This window comes from Equus przewalskii, chromosome 1 (assembly GCF_037783145.1).
Source record: "Equus przewalskii isolate Varuska chromosome 1, EquPr2, whole genome shotgun sequence".
In the NCBI taxonomy this organism is placed as follows: domain Eukaryota; kingdom Metazoa; phylum Chordata; class Mammalia; order Perissodactyla; family Equidae; genus Equus; species Equus przewalskii.
The window spans coordinates 16,985,100-17,011,162 of NC_091831.1; the positions used below are offsets into that span (position 1 = coordinate 16,985,100).

General features: G+C 37.8%; 1 protein-coding gene across 2 annotated transcripts in view; it reads right to left on the minus strand.

Annotated features, from left to right (window-relative positions):
• Positions 1 to 18,105, minus strand: part of TRUB1 (TruB pseudouridine synthase family member 1) — a 35,555-nt gene extending 17,450 nt beyond the window's left edge. For both annotated transcript variants that reach the window (XM_008507038.2, XM_070632084.1), the window contains exons 1-4: positions 17,577 to 18,105; positions 13,819 to 13,917; positions 7,953 to 8,008; positions 271 to 352 (exon numbers count right to left, since the gene is read on the minus strand). In XM_008507038.2, coding sequence (XP_008505260.1) covers positions 271 to 352; positions 7,953 to 8,008; positions 13,819 to 13,917; positions 17,577 to 17,862 — 523 coding nt within the window. In that variant the 5' untranslated portion in view covers positions 17,863 to 18,105. The remainder of the gene's footprint in view (positions 1 to 270; positions 353 to 7,952; positions 8,009 to 13,818; positions 13,918 to 17,576) is intronic.
• Positions 18,106 to 26,063: the final 7,958 nt, after the last annotated feature.

Genomic DNA, 26,063 nt, shown 5'->3' on the forward strand with positions numbered 1-26,063 from the left:
ATGTTAGCTCAGGGCCAACCTTCCTCACACATACAAACACACACACAAAGATTATAGGAAAAGAAGATATTATAATAAATTTTTATTAACAAACATACCAAATAAGCAAGAATATGATAACCACAATCTCCAATTTTATTAACCAAAAGAAATCTACTAAAAACTAAAATCACTGGTAATATCAGGTAGGAGATTTATTTTAAAATTCCAAATTCACAGAAACTTTCTCTAAATATTAAAAAAGAGGACTACATTAGATGAACTTCATACCGTATGGTTTTTCTTCTGTTACTTTCCCTGTAGAATCTAGTGTGTCGGTAGCTTTCCCCAGCTCTCCAATGGCAACATACCTCTAGAGGAAGAGAAATAAGGGAGAAAAAGAGGCCATAAGGTGGAGAAAAACTGTGATGAGCGTCTTGAAGTTTACAGAGATTCTTACTAATACTACCAACTTGGTACAAAGTAAAGGCAAAAATAATAGATTGCAATTGTTTTGTTAGTGAATTTCCAATTTGTGGGAAGCACATGTGTCAGCTGAGGAACCCTCACAAACTTCCCACCCCAGCCAGCATGACAAAGAAAAGCCTGCTTGTATTGATCATTATGGCTCACAGACATACTCTTATTGCAAACAAATTTCTAAAACCAGTCTTACACTGGGCAGTTTTGATTTTCAAGGAAAATTGTCAAATATACCTAAGAGCAGAGAGAATGGTACAGTAAACCCCCATACAGTCATCACAAGACTCAACGATGTTACCACAGACACAATTAAAATGAACTTTAAAATAATCTATTACTTCTTATATGAAATACTACGACTAAGCTTAGTAACTTGATCATGTATTTAAACAAAAGCTAAATATTTAGGAAACGAGCAAAACTAGTATAGCAGAAGTAGTGTACGTAACTATTACATGCGTTTTCTTAGTAAAGAGAAATCGCTACTTCTTAAGCTCTCTGGAAGGAAAAAAAGTCACTTCTAAGAACTGCTCATTATTCACAAGTGAAGAATTAAATCACTCCTAGGCAACTGAGGGCCGTTTTACTCCTCATCTCAGGGCAGACCTGCATTACACATTCTTTATACTCCTTCCTCTCTTTTGGTCAAATTCAAATTTTATTTGGAGCATTACATAAAACGGCAAGAAAAATGCAAGGAATATAATTCCCACTGAAGATAATCTGTAGTTATGTGAGCAAGTTTTTAAAGAGAAAGCTCAAAAAGCAGAAAGTTAAGTTGATTAATGACAAGCTTCTTAAACTAGTGAAGGGACCAGAGAAAAAAATGAGAAAAATCTTAAAACTTCAAATTCTCATAAACAAGCAGACATTTTATATCAGCCTAAGTGCCCTTTGAGGAATTCATCTTCTATTACATAGCTGAGAATTATTTTTTTTATAAATACAATATAGAAGGGAATGTTCCAATGCACTTAATTTTTTTAAAATTTCATTAGTATTGACAAAAATTAGTTTCTTGTAACTAAACATTCAGGCTTATCACCTGAAACGCCTCACTCCTGCATCTATATTTTGGAACCATCAACCCTGATTCAGCGCACCACGGGGAGAAGTACAGCAGGGCCAGCGGCCAGAGCACAGACCCCACACAGTCAGCGAAGTAGGCTAAGGTAGTCTTTCCTGCTGGACCCTCGTTTCCTTATCCTAAAATCCAGGTAACAATAGTACCTCATGAGAAGAAGCAGAGTTTAGAACAGCAGGACTTGGCCCTGGTAAGCAACAGAAAACAGAACTATGATCGTAGCTGTTTAAAAAAAAAAAGAGACAGAATGGCCCACAATAACAGTGGTTAGAGTGACTCGTCTGGTTACAGTGAGTTTCCACAAGGAACAGTAAGAAGCGACAAAATGCGGTCTCTGATTCGTGCCTTAATAATCTATTTACTTGCATAAGAACACAATGCAATGAGGTATACTGGATTATCTATAATACTTGAATGTATTAGCGCTATTCTGCTATGTAACAAGTTTTAACCAGGAACCTTAACATGCTTTCCAAACATGCAGTGCTCATTTAGTCTCTGGACTCCGAGTATCCTACACCTTGGCACATGGCACTTCCTCGGCCTTGAGCTCCCTCTCTTCTCTAAGGATTAAACCCCGTTCATCTTTCAAAGCTGCCCTGTTAATCCACCCCAACTCCCAAACACCCACTCTCCCAGATCACTAAAAGCAAGTGCTCAATACAAGTTTCTTACATAAAAAGAATCAAGGCGTATATCAAACCCACATCATCTCTTCATTCATTCACTAGTATGTTCACTCATTCAATCATGCTTCTCAGGGACTATGAATATACAAAGTATTCTCCGATGTGCTTGTGAGAGATACAAAGACATATACTAAAGGGTCCCCTGCCTCTAGAAGATTATGGTGTAACAGGCTAAGACATTAATAAAGACAACCTGCAGAAGGGAATGAGTGTCATGGAGAAAATAGACAATAACGTCTGTTCCCAGTAGTTGATCTTACTGAGCTCTCATGCCATACTGCTTGGCACATGATCACCTACCGATGTGCACTGTTTTCTAAGTACACTGGAAATATGCCAACCCTTATCTTCCCAAATTATAAACTGTTAGCTTGAATTTTGCATTGTTATTCTATTGCGTTTCTTACTAAATGGAAACACAGTAGCAGCTTAATAAAAAGTTGTTGATAGAAAAGTTCCTATGTGTGCAATTGTTCACAATTCACCATAGTTTGGACATCCAGATAATATCTGGTAAATTTCAAATCATTCAGGTTTTGCAGTCATACATGTTGCATTCTTTTTAGGGGAAATAATACCTAAACAAGCAGTTCTCAAACACTGTGGTTTCTGAACCCCTATACACCTGAAGGTTATTGAGAAACCCTGAAGCAAAAATTTTTTAATATGGGCTCTGTCAATATTTACTGTATTAGAAATTAAAACTGAACAAATATTTTAAACACTAATACACATGCACACTTCCCATTAGCCATTAGGACGACGATATCATTACTCATCAGGTAACCGCTGAAAAACTCTGCTATTTACTTGTGCGACAGCAAGTAAAAAAGGCAAAACTATTAAAATAGTTTTGACTTCAACAGATCACTTGAAAAAGCCTCAGGAATCTCTGGGTCACACTTCGTGAACTGCTGATCTAAATCATAGCTGTTTTCTAGCTTTCCTTTTTCTTGGCATCTAGCAATAATTATCTTTCAGTTCTGTTCAATGACTCACAAACTACTTAGAAAACTCCACCCAGACAGTTCAGCTTCCAGCTGAAACAAAGCCTCAGCACCAAGACATGATGGACAGAAGGAAAAAAACATGGGATGTATATCCATGACCTACCATTTTATCTTATAAGGTCTAATCTATTTTTCACTGGCCTAAATTCTACACAGAGACAGGTTTTAGAGTTGTTTATTCTCCAGGATGCATTCTAGGAGTTGTGAATTCTATTACTGTATTCATTACAACATAATTCCACTACAACACCACAAATGGAGGTCTCGTAGAATTTTTAAAGAAGTTTCCAGAGAACTGTGTGCTCTCTGGGATTCATAGTTTCTCACTGATACTAATACTACTCTACTCTCTACTCATCTTCAAGCTCCCTGAACCCCACAGCAGATACGAGACAATTTTAAAAGTAAATCGGCTTCTGTACTCTTCAGGAGAAAGGAAAAGGACTGTATCACAGAAAGTGTACAGAATCATTTCTATCTCAACTAGGCAACTACTTTTGCTGAAGTTTGATTTTGAAAGCTTGTGATTCCAAGTTTCACAGGGGATATTATTTACAATGAGGAAGAACATTTTTTTTAAAAACCTGCCAAACTGAAAACACGTGGCTTTGAATGTCTTCATTAAAAAGGAACAGCTCTTTACAGTTCGTAAGTGTAAGCCCTTCAAAATTTTCAATATAGCACTTATGAAATGTCCGAATATTAATAGAGTGTAAAGAAAAAGTACAAACTGGACTAACCTCTAGAGAAAATGGATTAGAAATGCTCAAATCTTAGCGAGCTGGCTAAGTTTCACAGGAGCATTATTCAAGTCACACTTCAGAGTCGACATTGACTGGTTAACCTAAAAATGTTCCTTGTAAACTTGTAAGAAATTACAGTCCTTTGAACACATTTAGGGTGGAAGAGTTTGTATACCCCAACGATAACACTTGTGTAACTGTTGGAGATGATACAAAGCTGCTTTCTGAGGAAATGCTGGCTTTGCCTGCAGGTACTACTATGGTTTATTTCTACATAGAAATGGGAGCAGACTTATATCTAGAAAATGCTAACTAGAGTCTTTATATGGCATCAGTGATTTCATAATAGAACACTGACCCTTCCATCTGCTCATCTGGTTTCTAAAGCATATATAAGTAATCAGTTTTAATCAGCAATAGAGAAAGATAATACTCGAAAACCTCGTCAAAGTCTGTCACTTCAAGGTACGTCTGCTATCTGGCTTCTGCTGAATGATTAGCTCAAAGAAAGTATAATTTAGGGAAGATTCTAGAGGGACCATGCATCCATGGCCTTCTTCTAGGTAATCAACATTTCATACTTAGATCAAGGTAGGCCAAAGGGACATAGCAGCCTAACCTCTCTCAGAATCATTTTACCTAAGTTATATTTGACGTAGATGCACTTCTACATCTGTTGTGAAACTATTTTTGAGAACCACCATCTATCTGTCATTCAATATCCCTCACTGTATGAAATTTCCTTCTGACTTTAATGCCCAGAGCAAGTTCCTCTCTCCCTTAAAGAACTGGCATGCTTCCTCTTCCTGATGAGTGCCATGTTTTACCTAGGCCACCAGAAATCACAGAGAGGAACGAAACTAACTGTATTCAAGATTTCCAGCAAGACTTGCTTGGACAAAATAAATGTCAGGTATCTATGGGACATGTAGTTAGAGAGATTCAACAGGCCTGGAACTCAGGAGAGAGAGATCTGTGGCTAGGTGAAATACTTGGGAATAGTAATAATAACATTCATTGAGCAATTTCTCTATATAAGGCACTATACAGAAAACCTAGATGCTTTTTATACACCTTATGCATGTAATCCCAAAAGAGAATGCAGTGAACAAAAATGACTCAAGAGAAATATGATCGTTGGCAGAGCAAAGCTTACTATAAGACAGGAGAGGAAGCTAATGAAGACAAGGAGGACTCTTCTTAAATCTTACTCTGATCTGAATAAGAAGGAATGCAAGAAAGGAGTTGAGTGGTCTGTGGAGTCTCTTGTCTTCATAAAATGCAAGCAAAATAATCTGATGGCCAGAAGATTTTACTAAAAAAGCTCAGCACTCCACCCATTAATTGATAGGGGTTGTGTGAAGTGGCACTAGGTTGAACAGGATTCTAAGGATGTTTCTCACTTCAGCAGAAAAGAGTCTGTTAGGCTGTGTTCAATTAGCAATGTCTTCAATTAGGACTGAATGGTGAGGGAAGGGTGTATTGTGATATGGCTGTAACATAAACATCAAATATCTACCACTGTCTAATTCTTCTAGTAGAACTGTGATGAAAATAAAAATTCATCTGTAAAAGTAGGAAGTGAAAAAAGATTAGATACTAGATCAAGCAGTAGGTCTGTGCCCAGTTAGAAGGCTGCAGGCACCAATTTTTTTTAATGAAATAGCAGGAAAAATATCAAGAGCACATTGTACATAGGATTAAAGTTACTGAAAAAATTTTTGGCTTTTTATACATATGTGTATATAGGGTCATGATGTAAAATGAATTTCTTACTATGGGTCTTAGCCAAAAATTTTGAAAGCCACTGGATAAGAGGATCTCTAAGATTCCTTCCAGTGCTAAAAACAAAATCTTTAAATTAACAGTTTTTAACTACTTTTGAGAGATGTGTAACCTTCAACATACTTAAAGGTAAAATTTAGATGATTTAATTTTTCAACAAATACATATATTTTAATTTTAACTTAAAATTAAAAGTATAAGAAATACAAACAACTAAGAAGATAATAATGCCTATTTTTGAAATGGGAAGCACCCAAGAACTAGATTTCTATAATAAAATGCACCTAGGATTTTCTACTTAAGTGACAGCCATCTGAAGATCAGTGATTTCACTGTACAACATTCAGCTTTCCTAGATGAATACCAAAATGACTTGTGATAAATAAAGCTTAAACCAGAGCCAATGATGTATTTACATTTCCAGTCATCACATTTCTGGAAATACGCCTGGAATTCACATGTAACACCTTTCAATAACATATAGGGTGCTGCATGTATTTGTGGTTTGGGGTGGGGGGGGGGGGTGGACAATGAATATTCCAATGAACTCAACACATTCTATCTTGGGGAAAAAAACACAAACAAATATCTTAATGTAAAACATCTTTTTTGTTATTATGAAAATGACTTGTTTGTTACAAAGATTTTGGAAAATACCAAATAATGTGAAAAAAGAAAATAAAAGTCATCCATAATCCTGTATCAAAGCAACCACTGTTTATATTTTGGAATTTAGAAACAAGTATTAAATAACTGGCAAATACCTACATGAGAAACAGATTCCAAACTCTGTGTGTCAGTATTTAAGCACAACATACAAATTCACCATAAAACAGTCACACTCCTCCAATTCTAACACAATTTTTATATTCTGTGATTTCTCAACACCAATATTTTGAACATTGCAGAGAATGCCAAGTTGAAATTTTTCCATTCATCTAAAGCATTATGATCCTTTCCATATGAAAGACACAGACTTTTATGCCAGTTGATAACTAAAATGAAATGTCAAAGGCAATATACTCTCCAGGGCTTTTTATTTTAAGAAAACCTTACTTAGATCACTGCCACTCAAAGTGTGGTCCAAGGACGAGATAAGTTCAGAAAATGAAGGTGTTTAGAAACTTATGTAGTAATTTGATGTTGCCATAACATTTTAATTATAATTTACAAAAGTCATCAGTCTGCAATGAACTGGAAATTTTTTAAAATGGTCTTTGACCACACTGTTTTTCCCTAAGCAACAATTTACACAAAATCACTCCACCAACTATTTATATCCCACTTAGATCAAGGGTTTTAAAACAAAATGTTTAGTTCAGGAACTTGCTGAAATTCTTCTCTACCTAGCGGCATATTAACCTTCCTTCCACAGGCATTTTCACTGGCCCCTAACCCCAGCTATTATAACTAGCAACCAGTGGCTAATTAGAATACAGATAATATTATCGCTGTCAGAGCTGAAAGAGACCCTAGAGAGGTCAAATCATTTTTCCTAAGGAAAAATTGAGAGGCCCAGAGAGGTTAACCACTTTGACATCCTGATTTCTGTTTCAAGGCTCCTTCCAGCCTGCAGCTTCGAGGAGGACTCCGTCCACAGGCTAAGTGCCTCTCCTGCCTCTGCACAACCCCTCCCCCTCCTAGCAAGTGCCTCAAAAAACGCTCTTGGATTTAGTCAAGGCTACTCTAATAGAGGAACGACATAACTTACCGTCTTAAAGAAGCCCCATTCTTTTCTTTAGTAAACATTTTTTAACTGCTGAACAAAGCACATCTTTGTTGAAAAGTACAAGGTTTACAAAACACTATTGTTTCTATAAAAATTTCAAGATTTAAAAAAAAATCTGCAGGTAGAATTTAAGATCCATAAGTTCCCTTTCATCTAAGAAATACAACTATACAAAAAAACTAAATATATTGTCTTTAAATTATGGGCACTGCATTGTTTTTGCTTCTATAAGTCAAATTTGTTTTTCAATTAAGAATTTCCAATTTACAGTCTCAATATTCTGAATCACAGATATCACGACTGTAGACATTGTGATTAATACTTGGAATTGACACTCAAATAATTTACAGTTTATTTTTTAATTGATAAAACTCAACACATAGGCCATTAAGAAAAACATTCAAGAAAAAAGACAGACAGAACTATGCCAGTATTTTCCAGCATTCTTACCTTGGACCCTGACAACATACTGGTCAAGATTTTTGTTCCCCTTCCAATTCCAACCACTACAAATCAAAGAAAGAAATATTATGACCTTCTATTCTGAAAACTAATTCTTAAATATCCATATATTTTGGTTGTAATTTCCTGGCATATGGCATGTAAAGTTGTAAAGAGCATGTATTTAGCACAATTTGAGGGCTCCTATTACTCCAATTAGTTGAACTTGTCATGCAACTAAGAAATTCTGAAGAGGAGATGGGGAAGAGACTTGTTCCCTTCTCAAAGCGTTAAACATGATAGAAACCTCAACCTAGACAGTTAGATAATAAAGTTTTAGAAAAATCTCAAAGGACTCACTGAAATTTTATATGGGCATCAGTGAAAAAGACATGGTACAATTAAGCATGGTATGATAAAGTCTTTTGACAGAGTTCATTATTAAACAAAGCTAAAGCCATCATCATAGCTAATGAACCATTTAAAGATGATTAGTGCTCAGCAGTATACAATCAAGAAAAAAGAAACATAACAAATCAACCCAACAGAAAAAAGAATACGGGGTAAAATGAGAGCCTGGAGAACGTATGTTCACACAGACCACAAATAAAGTACAACGATGGCCCACCTGTCTCCTCAATTTAAACATTACTCATATGACAACACATTTCACCAGGCGAGGATGAGAGGATTTAATCATTTCTTCACTTAATAGCAAGCAAATTTTCATAAGAATTGAAGTATTTCTCATCATTGGATATAATTTTGTGAAAGAACACAATATAACCACCACAATTCAGAATTACAAGGAGAAACAATTGGCAAGCTAGAAGAATTCTCATCAATGTTTAAGCAGATATCATTCACTGAGTTTACCATGTATCAAATTCTACTCTAAATGCTTTCCATTCATTATCTCAATTAATCCTTCTAACAACCCCAAAAGGTAACACAATTATGAGGAAACGGAGGCTAGTCTCATATAGAGACTAAGAACTTTGCCTAGCATCTCATAACTGGTATATGATGGAGTTAAAATTCAGCCCAGACTATCTACCAGCAGACTCCCTTCCTTTTCATCCTCCCTGCCCCCTTACTCATCTAGGCTTTCTTCCCACTGCCACCAGCCTAAATCGGCCTAAACCACTGTAACCTGACTGTTCTACAGCTGTGAAATTCCTACCATTTCATCACCATCTCTGAAAATCTATATTGCACACTACAAAGCCCCCCGACAACCCTCAATAGGGTCCCAATGCCTACAGTACCAACTCCTTAGTAAAGTATTCAAAGCCCATCCTTCAAAACCCAGCTCAAATCCCAACTCCCTCAAAAGTCTATCCCAAACCTCCACTAAGTTTCTATGATAGATTCCTACTGGTTCAAGGACTAAGATAAATTGCCTGCCTTCAGTTTCCTCTGTTGAGCAGAGTACTTTTCAAATGATAGCTCCTGCTGCCAAGGCAAAAACTTAGTATAAAAACAACAAAGATTCAAAGCAATTTTATTCTACTCACAAATTCTCAATATTAATTTCTCAATATTAATTAAATATTAAATTAATAAAATATAGAATAATTTATATGCTTTATATATGAAATTATATTACTTTATAATAATTCATATATTTATATAATTTAAATTAATAAAATATAATTAAATATTAAATTCTCAATATTAATTTCTTGAGCAGCTACTAGGTACACAGTCCCCAAAAGACACTTTCAATGGAACAGCACATTTCCTGACTTTGAAAGAGCTTATAATCTCATGGGGAAAATAAAATACAGACAAGGGTAACTGCAAGTGCTCAAAAAATGCTGCCTGAATTAAGGAATGAATAACGCTAAATAACAACATCATGGTATATGACTAAGTGTCAAAATGAACACAGAGAGAATAGTTGCTGTAGGAGGTCTGGGGAGGGAGCTTTCTAAAAGGCTAAAGAGCCAGAGAATGCTTCAGTCAAGCACTTCAGAGTTTGAGTTAGGCCTTAGAGGATGTACAGGATTTAACACACAGAGAAGAGAGAACCACGTTCTAAACAAGGAACGAACTGCACAAATTCTCAGATAAAGGATAAGCACGGTGGGTTTTTCAACCAAAGTGCAGGGTGTCTCAAGTGCAGGCTGACATGTTTTGACTTTATCACGGTTGAAATGCCAAACTGATGATGATTTCTCTGCTAATTCAGTGATCCAGAATGACAGAATTCAAAACCAGAAGGCATCCTAGAGCTACCCAAAACCGAGGCCCGTGGAAGTTAGGTAGCTAGTGAAAGTAGAATTTTAGGAAGACTAAGACAGAAGTGGTACGGAGGAAAGCCAACCAGTGTTGAGACCCAGCCAACAAGCAGCTTTTCATTCAAGGGACAGTTTACGGGACAGAATTTTTTCCTAGCGTTCTCCTATTCAATCACTCAAAATTTTATTCAGTACTTATTATATAGTTAAGCCCTCAGTGAGTTAACAAAAACAAAGACTAGGAGGAAGTTTTACATTAGCAATATAAAAGAGCAAGTGGGCAGGCTTCACATGGAGGAGACAGCATCTCAGCCAAGTCTGGAAAGATCAGTAGGATTTCCACAACTAAATGAGACAGAGACAACCAGTTTACCTGAAAAGAAAAGCATGCACAAAGACACAACAGTTTGAAAAAGTGTGGAGAATTAGGAGAATGAATGAATAACAGGGTTTCCCAAGCACTGCCTCACAATTACTACTCCCTTCCTCTATCTTCCAAATTTTCTGTGCTCACATGTTTCTCTGTAAGAAACCCACTATCTCCAAACCTATTCAAATGTCCTAGTATTCTAGTCTCAAATCAAAAAGACAGGCTTTATTTATGATGAGAGCCACTTTAGGACAGACAAGGCTATTACACATGTCATTCCAAAGCTTTTTGCAATTGGAAGTTTCTAGTGCCATTTATCTAATTCTATAACACCCTTGCAATCATCTTAAAAGATCTGTATCTTTCCACCTGTAAGAAGCTATCTTAATAATCTAAAATGAAGAAAAAGTTTTATTCATAAAGATGCTGCTCACAAAATCAGTCCTACTAACAAAACTCTGATAACAACCTCAATGACCTCAAAAAAGGAAATGGTTAAATAAATGCTATTTCACCCATATGACAGCACATTATGTTGCCATTAAAAATAATATTGACTTCCCTGTTAGAGCTGCTTTTGCTGCATCCCATAAGTTTTGGTAGGTTGTGTTTCCATTTTCGTTTGTCTCAAGTTATCTTTGATTTCTCTTTTGATTTCTTCTTTGACTCACTGGTTGTTCAGAAGTATGTTAATGTCCACATTTTGTGTTATTTTCCAGCTTTCCTCCTGTAATTGATTTCTAGTTTCATACCATTGTGGTCGGAGAAGATACTTGATATGATTTCAACACTTTAAATATATACAATTATATTTGTCAATTATTCCTCAATAAAGTTTTAAAAAGAAAGATAAAAATCCTGTTTACAAATAGCTTTTTTAATTAACATGGAAAAAAGCTTATGTTATAAGGTTAAGTAAAAGAAAAAACAGGATACAAATGTACATATAGTAGAACAGCTCAACTTTAAAAATCTGCATGGATAAAAAGCTAGGAGAAAATATAACAAAAATGTTAACAGTGATTATTGCTAGAAGGTGGAAAATGGATAATTTTTATTTTCAACTTTATGGTTTTTAGTATTTTCTAAATTTTTTCACTGTGATTTTATAACCTCTAAAGTTAAAAAATAGCAAGTTTTAAAGTGGTATATAGAAACTTAGTTTCCATTTTATGTGATTTATAATAAATGGGTGTATTAGTTTCCTATTGCTACTGTAACAAATTACCAATTTGGTGATATAAAACAAGACAACCTATTATCTTATAGTTCTGGAGGTCAGAAGTCTAAGATGGGTTTTACTAGGCTAAAAATCAAGGTGTCAGCATGCCTGCATTCTTTTCTGGAGGTCCTAGGGGAGAATCTTTCTCTAGAGCCTTCTTAGGGAGCTCGAGCTTCCTTGCCTTCTCCAGCTTCTAGAGGCTGCTCACATTTCCTGGCTCGTGACCTACCCCCTTCCTTATTCAATGCCAGCAATCATATCACTCCAACCTCTGCTTCCTCTCTTCTGCCTCTTCTTCCACCTTTAAAGACCCCTGTGATTACACTGGGTCCCCCTGGATATTCCAGGATAATAATCTCTTTATCTTCAAGTCAGCTGATTAGCAACATTAATTCTCTATGCAACGTTAATTCCCCATTGTGACATAACCTAACATTCACAGGTTCTGGAGATTAGGATGTGGGCATCTTTAGGGGGCTATTATTCTGACTATTGCAGGATTTCTGAGAATTCTGCAAGCCCTCTTTATAGAATTATATAGGTTATATATATATATGTATCTTTCATAAGTTATTTAATATTTAAATTATATTTTAAATAATTTATAATATTTATATTTAACATAGGTTAATAGAATTATAAATATGAATTTCAGATTATATATTAAATTTTCAGCTAAATTCTTAAATCTGTACCATTAATATTACAAAAAAAATCTAAAATGTTGAAAGTAAAAGTGTATTTTTTCACACAGGTCCAGTTTTGTAAAAAAAAAAAAAAGACCTTTATAAAGCACTTCACCAGGTACAGTAAATATCTGTATATTATAGATATTCCACAAGATATTTCAAGAAACCAGAGTTATGGTAGATGTTATCCCTTTTTAAGAGATACTGAAACTCAGATTCAGAGAGCTTTTACGGTTTGCCCAGGGTGTGTGTTCTCTGTAAATAAAGCAGCTAGTACACAAATTCATGACAAGTAGAGCCCAGTCCTTATTTCACCAAACAATAAACATCAACTTCTCTTAACAGTCTCCAGAACTGCTAACTTAGACCACAAATCTCCCTTACCCTGTGACTCAATACATATATATATACATATGCTTTATTCCTCAGCAGAAACCACAGGCATTAGAAGAAAAATTAATAAATTTGACACATGAAGATACTATATCATCATAAAAGTCCCTGTGTGATCCCATATAAATTAAGCCTCCAAATGGAAAATTATTTCCAACACAATTTCTTCCTTTATACAAATCTCAGCCAAATGCCATCCTTCATAATTCTAAAATGGAAGCTTCAACAAGATCCCTTAGGTTTAGGCTAAAAAATAAATTTATTTACTCACTGCCTTGAATGTCACTACCTGTACTTTCTGCATACCAAACAGCAACCACCACCAGAAATGAATACAATTGGTCCATTCATAAATAAGAAGACCTTACCCTGTCTCTTCTCGTATTTATGGTGCTGTGCCCTGGAAAACCATAGAACAGAACGGTTATGACAAATAGGCTTCAACTCGAGGAGGGCTGAACTGGTAAGAATCATGAAGCCACTTCTGGGACCAATGGCAAAGAACTCTGTGATTGACTGGTAATCCTGCAGGTTTCCAGCATAAACCACAGTGTTCACACAAACAGCCGAGCCACAGCAAACCATCCTTATCAGATACAAAAGGGTGGGAGCACTCCCCAAAACCAAGTGCCCAGATGCCAGCCAAGGGTAAACCTTGCAGGCAGACCTTTCTAAAGACAGCAATTTCAGGCCTGCTATATTAACTGTTTTCTGCACAGGTACAAACCCTTTCTCAAAGTCCCATCCACAACATAAAAATGGCTATTTCTACTAGCTTTGTATACCTTGTACCATTTAAGGGCTTCTTTAGTAGATGGCGCTATAAATCCAGTAGATCTGAAATATTCCAAAGTAGACTGAAAACGGCATGGCTTTAGTTCATCTTATCTGTTCTCAATCAATATTTCTTTCTGATATTAAGTGACAGTTAAATTAAACTTCCATTCATCTCTCTTACCCAGAACTCCTCGGGCTGCGCTGTCTAAAGTCCCTCCGTGCCCAATTTTCAAAGTCTGCTTTTTCCGCTTGGTCCATTCTGAAGAAGGCATTCCAGCTTCTGTAAGAATAATTGGGATGAGAAAGATAATTACCAAGACAAATGAAGGAGGATCTCCATAAATACTGGGGTGGGGGTGAGAGAGTGGAGTATTCAAAACAAATAAAAAGTATCATACAAATTTAACATGTTAAGATTATAACAACATTACTAGCAGAGAACAGATTTTAAAATGTACAGACATTCCCTAAATCACAAAGAAATAGTATTCCAAAATTAGTTGTCTAGAAACTAGAATTCATTTTCTAAGGAAAAAAACATTTTTAAAAAGTGGGTAAATATCCAGGCTAACCCACAAAAATCTAGTAAATTCCTGATAGTAGTGGGCTGTTAGAGAATGATGAAAAGAAGTTAGTTTGGGGCCAGTCCCAGTGGCCTAGTGGTTAAGTTCAGCATGCTCCGCTTTGGCGGCCTGGGTTTGGTTCTGAGCATGGACCTAAACCACTCGTCTGTCAGTGGCCATGCTGTGGCAGCAGCTCACACACAAAAGGAGGAAGATTGGCAATAGATGTTAGCTCAGGTGAATTTTCCTCAGCAAAAAAAAAAAAGAAGTTAGTTTTTATATAGGTAGCTAGTTTTAAAAGTCCTCAATTTCACCTCTAAATCTCTTTTACTTCCTGGCATTCTTTGCTGGCACCTCTGCTATGTTGGGAGTACACCTCATACAAGGCTACTTCTAATGACGCCAAGTTCCCAAACTATCTTTATCCGTTGTTCTCTTCTCTGAAGCAAAACTCTCAATTCCTTAAAGAAGCTAATCTCAACAAAGGTCATGTGGGAAGTAGGTAATAGTTAAGTTGCCTCTTAACCTCTGAAGCATTTAGATTTAAAAAAAAAGAGGATTGGGGGCAGCCTGGTGGTGCAGCAGTTAAGTGCGCATGTTCTGCTTTGGCAGCCTGGGGTTCACCAGTTCAGATCCCAGGTGCGGACATGGTACCACTTGGCATGCCATGCTGTGGTAGGTGTCCCACGTATAAAGTAGAGGAAGATAAGCACGGATGTTAGCTCAGGGCCAGTCTTCCTCAGCAAAAAGAGGAGGATTGGCAACACATGTTAGCTCAGGGCTGATCTTCCTCAAAAATAAATAAATAAAAGAGGATGCCAGCTTGGCCTATCTCACATTCCTATTGTAAAGATAAACTGAAATAATGTTATCTGAAAGTTCTTTGGAAATTACAAAGCACTATAAGTTGATATTATTATTATATATAACAATACATTGAGAGAATATTGGCTATTGAACTTCAAATGAAAAAGGAGAGGAGCAGGAACAACTGTCTTCAGCCATACTCCTCCAAACCCACCAAACCTTCCTTATAACCACTGGCATCAAGAAGAGAGAAAAAGAGAAAGAACACGAAAAGACAGGACAGAGAAAGGAAACGGAGGAAGCAAAGCCATACTGGAGCAGCCACATTAAATGGCCAAAAGGATGTGCTGTGTTGCTTAGCCTCACGGCATAATCTCCACCCTACTGAGACAGAAGCATGGCATCTGCTACAGAGTCCTCGTGCCACTCTCTCATTATGACATCACCGCACTTGGAAGAGCATGGCTGTCTGCTTTGACATACACCCGTAAGCCCAGGCCTAGGCTTCCAACTCTTTGCCTTTCACTTGCAACCCATTATGGATCTCTCATCCATGAATGTACAGAAACCTTGTGGGGAACTCTGTATTTTTCTACTTGATACTCTTTGGAGTATGAAGGCCCATAAATCTACTGTGTTCCTTTGTGTCCAAATTTACCTCCTTCAAGTCTGAAGACATACTGGTAACTCTATTATATTGGAATTTGGTTCACCCCACTGGTAACCACTCACGGATGAATATTTATTAAGGCTTTTCTAGCTACAAAATTCTGATATGCTTTGGGCCCTGAAAGATCCAAACAAAGAGCAGGGATTTTAGTATGACATGAATCAATAAAAGGAATGTTGATAGAGGCCATGACCATTGACTGTGGCCTAAATCAGCGGTTGTCACACGTGGCTGGCATTAGAATGCGGTGCCTCGAAACTTGTATCTTTAAGAACCTTCCCAGGTGATTCTGACAGCCATCAGAATGGCATTTGAGAAGCCCTGGTCTAGCTAACGTAAAAACAGAACAGGCCAATCACAAGCAACATAAGAAATGGAGAGTAAAGAAAAGGTCTACATCTGAGGGAGGGGCTTCCAGAAGATGGCCCAGCAACAGCCCTGAGAGTTTTAACCAAGTTTTATAAGAAACTTCGGTTCTTGGAGGCAGACTAACCAGAAGGCCAGGATACAGCTTTGATCCTATCAGAAACCTGTCTGAGAGAAAGAATGGTAATCATTACCTTGAGGATCAAAAAAGCCATAGTTTAGCTAACAAATCAAGCTGAACGACAGCAATTCTATGAAGGAAAAAACTCTACGATGACACTACAAAGCTTGCCCTTGCATCAGGGGCCCTTGATTCCTTCCCTTCAACATGCCCATAGGACCCATCCTTATAGGTGATAAAGTATAAGGAAAGTGAAACAAAAGAATGAGTATAACACCGGAATTAAACATCTGCAAGAGTGTACCTATTTCCAATAAACATCTGAATCTGTGTCAGTTTTAATTAACACATTCCAATCAGAATAATTTGATTTGCATTTAAGAAAAAAAAAAGTGTAAAGTTTGCCAGGGGACACTAAACAATGTTAAGAAGAAAGTCCCCATACTGGTTTAACGGAAAGACAGGCCAAGGCCAAACTCTGGAGGGCCTTGAACAACTAGCTAAATAGTTTTATCACCCAAGTCTGCTGAAATTACTGTGCTATGAGCTCGGTTAAGAGAAGGGACAGTATCTTTCCTCTCCCTGCCTCTGCAGGCTAGCACAGATTTGGCTTAGACACCCAACAAATTTAAGGTTGTTTGAGGACACTGTCTGAAATCATCTACTGGGCTGATGAACTGAGAGACCGTTCAGACTCTTCTAATATTCTCCCAGTGTATATGAAGAACCAAACAAACAAAAAGAATGCTCTTAGAGAAGTGCCCAAGTTACATCTACTGTTCCTCAAAATGTGGTCCATAGACTACTTACACCAGAATCACCTGGAGCAACAGTTTAAAAATGCAGTTTCCTAAAAAATACCCCAGACCCTCAGAATCACAATCTCTAGGAGGACAGGGATTAGGAATCTGCATTTGTACAAGGGACTCGAAGTAATTCTTATGCCCACTACGTGGAAACCACTGCGTTAAGTCTTGGTTAATTAAGTAATATGTCCACTATCAACCTATTTTAAAGAATGCAACTTTGAGGGCAGAGAGCTATTGCTTCCTTCAGGAGGGGTTCATCCATGGGAACCGAACAAAAGGCCCCTGAGGGATCAGATTAGAGAAAATGGGTCTGCAGGCCCGAAGGGAGAGGTTTATTTGTGTATGTATGGGTTTTCTGTTTTGAGGTGTTTTTTTTTTCACCCTTGAGAACGACAACTGCCAACTAAGCTACAGAGTTCACGTCAGGGCAAGTCCAAGCCCGAGATGCTCCGGATTTCTGTGCAGAGCCAATTCAGCGCTCCTTATCCCTGTCCCTGCCTTCATCTCTTGAACCCTGAGCGCGCAAAAAAGCCCAGCGCCCTCTCCGCGGCTTCTGCTCTCGCGGCGGCCGCCTCGGCCTGGTCCCAACCCGGGCTGCCGTACCTGCCAGCAGCTTCTCCTTCAGCCGATTCAGCAGCTCGGCTGAGGTGGGCCCTTTGGGCTTGTGCACGGCGAACACGCCGCTCAGAGACAGCAGCTTAGTAGCCAAAGCGGCCTTGGAGACCCTGGCTTCCGATCCGGTCCTGGCAGCGGCCGCAACCGCCGCGGCTGCAGCCGTCGCTGGCGAAGTGGCGGCCGTTGCTGCGGCGGTTCCTGCAGTTTCAGGGACTGGGGCTGAGTCTGTTTTTAAAGATGACGACGACACCACGGCCGCCTCAGCAGCTGCCATGCTTTTGTGGCCCAGACCTGTTTTGTAGCCTGGAGTCGCACGCTAATGACGCAGCAAAGAGCGCGTCCGACATGCCCTCCCCCCCATCTTTCCCACATGGGTTTAAAAGCTATGCCGACGGAGGTCCGGGCGGGGTCGCAAGGGCTTGTGGGAATTGTAGTTCATGGTCTTCCCGTGAAGGCAGAGATGGCTGTGCCGTCTGAGGGATCTGATGGAGTTTTCCTCCTTTAATCCTAAAAGCTTGTTAGAGGGTTAGTTCGGTGTGGTGTGATTTGGAGTTACAGTCATAAACTGCCGAATCCGAACACCAAGTCTGTGTATATTTCGGCGGGAAGTCTTTTCACATCCCACCTGCCCGCTCCCCTTCCAGAACTAAGAGAACCCAGCATCCAAGAATAGAAACCTTAAAATGCTGACTTTTGTGGCAGCTTGTGAAGAACCAAGGCTCTCTTGATTCACTGCTTCTTTCAATTTACTATACTCTTGGATTCATGGTTCAAAATTAAAATACATCAGAATGTAAGCTCTATTAGAGGGAGGAACCTATTTGCCGCTGCTGTATCCCAATGCCTCATACATACTAGGCGCTTAAATAAATATTTGGGAATGAATAAATGGATCCGAGTTCTTCAAATTCCCAAAAGAAACGTCTGGGTCAAGTCATTGCTGAATCACTTAGGCTTGTTTTGATTCCCTTCATGTACCCCTGTCCACCCCTTCACCCCCACAGCTCACATGTAATTCTTAATAATTATAAGATTTTTAATACTAACTCTTCTGTGAATTGCATCCCTCAGTAACATATTGCTTAAATGTCAAAAGGCATTATTGCAATTAATAAAATTAAACTTTACTTTTGATGTGAGACCTTCTCTTTAGAAGTTATTCACTCCCCAACAAAATTCAGGAACATTCTTCTGATCCTAGCACAAGGCAGAGTGGAGAAAAATTCTTCATTTTACTTCTGCTGCAAATACATTAAAGGGCATTATGAGTTTTGTGAAACAAAGTTTGTCTTCATCGTTTCCCCAAGTTTCCTTGCAGCCACCCTCTCTCCTCGTCGTCCTAATGATGCCACTGCTGCTCAAAATCACGTTACGGGACCCCATGTGAACTTGCTCCTATTCACTCAACAAACGCACGAAAGAACAACTGTTTTAAACACAGTATTTATCTCTTCCTGTATTTTCACCCTTCCCCATTTCAGTCAGATCACAAGACTCTCAGTAAGCTTTGGGGTGCACAACAGTGTGAATGTACCTAATGCCACAGAACTGTACACTTAAAAATGGTTAAAATGGGAAGTTTTATATTATGTACATTTTACCACAAAAAAAGCGAAAAACAAAAAATCTTTGCCTGGGGGAGTTTTTGTAGGATGGAAAGCTGAAATTCTTAGAAGGAAGTTACTTACTCTGGTAGCCTATTGTAAAACCCTAACCTAACTAAAAAGATTCTGCGTGCGGCTGTGTTGGAGGCCAGAAGTGAAGAGAATTATTTTGAGAAAAAGAAGAAAGAAACTGAAGGATAGGCAGCTGGCATGATTAGTAGCTATCTGAGCCTACTCCAAGATTTTCCCTTTTCCAGGAAGGTGGTCTGACTCAGAAGGGATGGCTGTACCATAGGGAGCAAAGCATCCTTTAGCCTCACCAAGATTTCTATGCTCTCTTCTTGACATAGAAGCAGAGGACCAGGAAGTTTGAGAGAAAGTTTAAAGCAGGCTTGAACAATGATGACTTGGAGATTAGAGAGCCTTTTCCCAATTGTCTAGACATCAGCAAGCTTCCCTAGTTCTGTTGTGACTCTGGGGTGGAGGAAGGGCAGAACTAGGGGTGAAAAATACTGCTTCCATTGGAATTTTCCACAAGCCCAGTGCAGAATCAGAGTTAATTTGATTTAAAGAAAACAAAGAAATGGATATTTCTTGCACATTTTATTTCTCAGATGCCAGGGAACAGCTAAATGAATTCTACTCTGCTATCAAATCTGTATTCTTGGCATCAGGAGCGCCAAGCTCTGCTTTTCTGAGGTAACCAACATCTCCCACATTGGGCGAGCCTTGAATTTACAGGTTATTTTACTAAATGCATGTATGAGTTAGGATTCTTTGGTTAGGTGTGACAGAAAATGATTTATACCAGTTTAGAAGGATGAAAGGATTTATGAGAAGTATCCTGAAATATTATGTAGAACCGGGGACGTTCTCCCTCATTCTCTCTCCTCTCTCATTCTCTCTTCTCTCCCTCTCTCCCCACATCCTCCTTTTATGCTATGCTCTTGTGTGTTCTTCATTCTTCTTTTTTGCTTCTAACAGGCTTTTTTTTCTACGTCTCATTCCACATTCTCAGTTGACACCATCCTGTTTTGATCCAATTCCAAAAATATCCTGGATGAAGTAAGTCGGTGCTGGCCACCTGCAGAATACAGTGCTTTGCTCACGTTATTCCTCAGCCGCAGCACTTTCCCCACTCACGTCCCTGCCTGATGTTTTCCCCATAGCACGTTTCATCTGACATACCAAATATTTACTTATTTTGTTTAATTTCCTCCGTCAGAAGGTGAGCTCCATGAGGAGTTTTTATATGTTTTATTCAATGCTGTTACCTCCAGGGCCTGGAATAGTGTCAGATATAGCACTCAATAAGTAGTTCTTGAATAAATGAATGAATAAACTTGGCAGCCATAGCAGAAACCCTGTAGATAGAGGAGAGTTACTGCCAGTTCCCAGAAAAGTGCTGAACACGTAAAATAATAGATGTATATTCCAAGTGTCGCTTACCTTGTGTGGCCTCAAATGCTTTTGTCTCCATTTTGTAAGCATGGGACTGAGGGAAAGAGAGAATAAGATTACCTAATGCTATAGAACAAGACTCCAACTTTCTAGACCAGCTTCTATGCTACCCTCAACTACCCATGTGCCTCCAAGGGTTGTTAATTAACAAGACTTAAAAATCAACAAGACTTTCCAGTTTTATTTCAGATCTGTCCCTGGCTCCCCCATGGCTGCATTCCTGGGTCACTTCTCTGATCCTTGCCATAGGCGTGTATGCCTGCAAAAACTATTCTTTACAGAGGATTCTCCAGTTGTTGCTCGTCTATGCAACTTCCTATAGATGGTAGAATCATAGAAAATCGTGCTTGATGAGAACTTAGAGCCCGTATAGTCCAAGTCCTTCATTTTAAAACTGAAGCACAGAAAGATGTTCTGATAACAAAGAAGAGAAAGCTGGGGGTGCTCAAATCTATACCATGGACTTGAGAAAGGCATATTTTTTAAAAGTTTAGAGAAAAGATGGGCATGTCTCATTGTACGAAATTTGAGAAACCTGGAAAACTCTCAAAAAAATCTGTCTATGCCATTGTGAATTATCCTAATAGGAAAGAAAATTATCCTAATGTGGAAGATAATTAAAGAAACCAGGGGTCTGGCCCAGTGGCACAGCAGTTAAGTGGGCATGCTCTGCTTTGGTGGCCGAGGTTCGCCAGTTTGGATCCCGGGTGCGGACATGGCGCCGCTTAGCATGCTATGCTGTGGTAGGTGTCCCACATATAAGGTAGAGGAAGATGGGCACGGATGTTAGCTCAGGGTCAGTCTTCCTTAGCAAAAAGAGGAGGATTGGCAGCAGATGTTAGCTCAGGCCTAATCTTCCTCGAGAAAAATAAAAATAAAGAAACCAGTGATTGGTTGCATACAGAACCCTGCTGTGAACTAAGGTATCTAAATAAAATATATTGTGGTTTCTTTAGAGGTGGACTTCTAACAAAATTTCACTTTCTAAGGTATAAATATTTTTAATGTTTTAATTTTGACCATACATTTCTTTTGTAATTAGGAAAAAATAGTAGCAATAAAATAAAATTTTTAATTAAGCAAAGTATTTTTTTTTAAGGAAGGATAGATAATAAAAGATACTAGAAAGTATCACAAACATGTAGGAGTAAGGCCAGAAAAACTAAAGCCAAATGATCTGGGAATAGAAAGAAAAAAAATATCCTAGAGACATTAAAAGAAAACAAAAATAAACTTTTAAAGAAGATCAAGAAGGAGACTGATTTACTGCTTGAGGCCAATAAGATGACAAAGCCCAAGCAAAGCTCCTACTTTGCCTGACTTCTCCATCAAGAAGAATGATTTTTGGATGCAAATGGGAAGAGTAAACAATTGTTAAGGGGAGAATGATGTCCATGGGGAGGGAAAAGATTGAAAGAGGACATCTCTGTACTAATTGAGGTTAGATCTCCTAGTCCAGAAATTATATCTTGGGGGCGGGGGGTGGGGGGGGTGGAGATATGAGAACTTGTGAAACAGATTACTTGAAGGAACTGACTTTTGTTGAATATGTATATGCCATGTGCTGGCACTTTACATTTTCCTGGAATTTCTATAGTCACTCTCAAGTTATGTATGTGGAGAAAATCAAGTGTAGGCTGGGCACCAGAACTTCACTATATGGTAGCTATAATATTATTATTATCCCTATTTATAGATGAGGAAAATGAAACTAAATGAGGTTAGATATTTGACCAAGGGCATATAGCTAGCACAGAATAAGTGGATGTGTCAGGGTCCCCAAGACCAACCTTAGACTGGACTCGCTAGCAGGACTCAGAATTCAGAAAAGCTATAATACTCGTGGTTATAGTTAATTACAGCAGAAGGATACAGATTAAAATAAGCAAAAGGAAAAGATACACAGGATGAAGGCACCAGGAGAAACCAAGTGCAAGCTTCCAGTTATCCTCTTAGTGGAATTACAAGGACAAAGTACTCAGTTCTCCCAGCAATGAAATGTGACAATGTGTGTAAAGTGTTGCCAATCAGGGAAGCTCACCTGAGCCTTAGTATCCAGGGTTTTTATTGGGGGTCTTTATTACACTTTTACTAGACTTTAACTACTTAGTCTCCAGCCCCCAGAAGTCAAACTGATACCATGTGGCCCAGGACCTCAGGCATACAAAAACAGGTGTTCACCATAAGTCGTCTTGTTAGCATAAACTATGTTGTCTAACTGTAGTGTAGCCCAAGGCCTGAGGCATACTAAAACATTCTTATCAGGCAGGATATGCCAAGGGCTCAGAGGTTATCTCCAAGAAGCCAGCCAAGGATTAGTCTTTTCTTTGGAATGTGCAGAATGAGCACAATAATTTATCAAACCCACATGTAACTTATCTAACAACCTGAGAAGTATTATTGCCATGTAAAGATGAGGAAATTGAGATTCAAAAAGATTAAGCAGCTTGTTGAAGCTAGCTAATAAGTGGCAGTTGGATTTAGTAGAATCCAGGTTTCCTGACTCCAAAGTCCATAATGTTAACCAGTACTCAGTAACCACTAACCGGTGTGGATAGGCTAGAGAGCTAAGCCCAATTTAAATAAATTTTTACAAAGATGAACATTAAATCCTAGAATATAGGTGCTAAAAAAACAATTTTCAAAGGCAAGTCATAGAAAACATGGTTTAGAATCAACCTAAATGAAAAAGATTGCGGGATTTCAGTCTCGATTGAGCCTTTCATGAGTGCAACGTAAAGTTTATATGAATATAAAATAGCCACCAGAACAGCTAATGTAACCTTGGAAGCAATAATAGAATTATTATGTCTAGAATGAGGGAGGTATTATTAGGTCCTGAAAACATGGCTGACTCTAGGCATTACATCATCCTCCAAATCTTTCCCTGTCTCAAAGATTTCTTGTCCTCTCTCTCCAGTTCAATAACCAGGCAATCTGATGAACTATCCCTACGAAGGTATGATATTGAATCAAATAAAACTACCACTTGTATAGGTCAAAACATTTGAATATTAGCAATTTCAATCTACTATTAACACTTGATAATAGTTTAAGGTTCATTTCTCTAGGGGTATTTGCATTTTAGCAGAGGAATCCAAGAGACAACAGTCCAGATTAGGAAAGGGAGACACTTGTGAACATGGAAACATTCTGATGTTTGCCAAATCACACCATACCTGACCTACATTTTCCTGACAGTTTGTTCCATTAAGCTATACCAATACCGCTTTATGGCATTGTCAACTCATATCCATTCAAATAAATTAATGTTCTCATCTCATCTGACTCATTTGGCAGTAACAGCTAGTTCACCTGCCAACGCATTAGCTGGATCACATGACCTCTCTGTCAAAAAAGCACATTTTCACAGGAATAAGCAAAAAGAAGCGGTATGCCCTCCCTCTCCCAATGTAGGAATTCAGGTTAAACAAATGTGAAAAATTTAAAGCGCAAAGATGTAGGGAAAAGAGGGGACATGATGCAGAAAGATCTGGGATGATACAGATATTTTACAATGTATAAAATAAGAGTATTTGGCATTTTTTGCTTTTTAGTTTCATAAAGAGATCCCTGTAATTACTCCTGAGCTCTCAGAATATTTATTCAAAGGAATAATTGATTCCCCTATAATGTACCCAATGCTATCAAGGTACATTAAGGACAGTTAATAAATTCTCAAATTAAACCAATATATACAATTATAAATATTAAATTTTTATTAAATGGCATTAATGTGATAAATATTTATAGTTTAATGTAAACTAAATAGATCTGATGATATATATTAGGTAAATTACTAACACAATTAGAACAGACTATCTGGGATTGGTCGAATGTTATCTTTAATGCTGCCAAAGTAACACAGTAGATCTGATTGTTTTTATGTTATTTAACCTTCACTTATTCGTACAACAAATGTTTATTCTGCACTTGCTCTGTGATAGGCATATGAAATAACTTTGATATTGACCATTGCTGTAAATAAAGTCATTTATAAACAGCTTGGAGAAAACGTTATCAATATCAGTCTTTAAAGAGGCTCTGAGGATTTGGAATATTTAAAACCATTCTATATGCACACTCCAAAGATAACGTACAAATTGTCTTCACTGATTAATCTATGCTATTGTAAGCTGGGGAAATGGCAGTTCTGTGACTTCGGTTTTCTTTAAACGTTTAATAATATCCTCCACTTGAAGGGTTTAAGGCTGGACTCAGAGACAGAGGTGATGGATGTTTCTCATTACCAGGTTGAATGAAAAGCCTCTTATTTAGCCTGGAGTATGCCTAAGGGCCAGCAGAGGAAGGAGGTTTTACCCGCCTGTCATTTGTTATCCCAAAACTCCTGAAGGCTTCAACCTTTCCTATTACCACTTAATTGAATTTAGAAAATCATGATATTCCCTTTAAATATTTTACAGGTTTTTAAATGTAAGATCGATTTCTCTTTTTTGGCCTGGAGAAGGTTTGGATACATTCCTGCTAATCTATGATTTGTTATCTACTGCACAATTAAAAACACATCTGAGTGTTTTGGCCAAGTTAGATAATAAAAAATATGTTCTCATTTTTGGAGCCAAAGCATATCTGCATAAGTTTCTTGATTATGCAGGTATGATTTGGCTGCCAAAATTTCTTGATTCTTGTGGTTGCCTTAGGTATGGAAAAACGTTTCAGAAAAAGCAAAGCTTGAGTATGAGATCCTAAAATTACTTTTTACTGTTTAACATTGAATTACATATATTATACATTTCTTACTCTATTAACTTTATAATAGGAAGCTCAGAATAAGTTCTGACCTGCACCCACATCTTACGTCTGCAATAAATGTTATTTTTTTCTTTTTTTCTATTCTAGTCTCCTACTTTGCACAAGTACTAGTTAACCATGAATACCTTGGTCATTCTCCCCAGAAATAAAATTTACTTCTACTTCACAGAATTTCTGAAGGGAAAGAAAACAATTCTCTCTTAGTTCAACTAAGATCATACTCAGTGTTGCTGGGCCTTGATCTGTTTCTTAAACTGTAACATGGGAACCTAAAGTTCATATCCGGTTTGTGAATTGACCATGACACCTCAGTCAATGGTTGAATTGACTTATTTTAGCTTATCCTGCTAAAGGTTATATCTCACCTGTAGGAGGAGAAAAAGTTTTTCTCCATCCTCTTAGGGTTTCTGGCTGAATTTGAAAATTAAACTGATGAAGACAGATTAACTAGAAAAAAGCCTACAAATTTTATTGAATTTTTACATATATATGAGAGCCTTCACAAGACAATGAAGATCTGAAGAAGTGACCAGGGCAGAAAGCTTTTATGCCTTTTAGACAAAGAAACAATAAATTTGTGAAGAATTGACAAGACAAAGGGTTGGACTAGGGGTAGTAAATGGTGAAGAAGTAACTA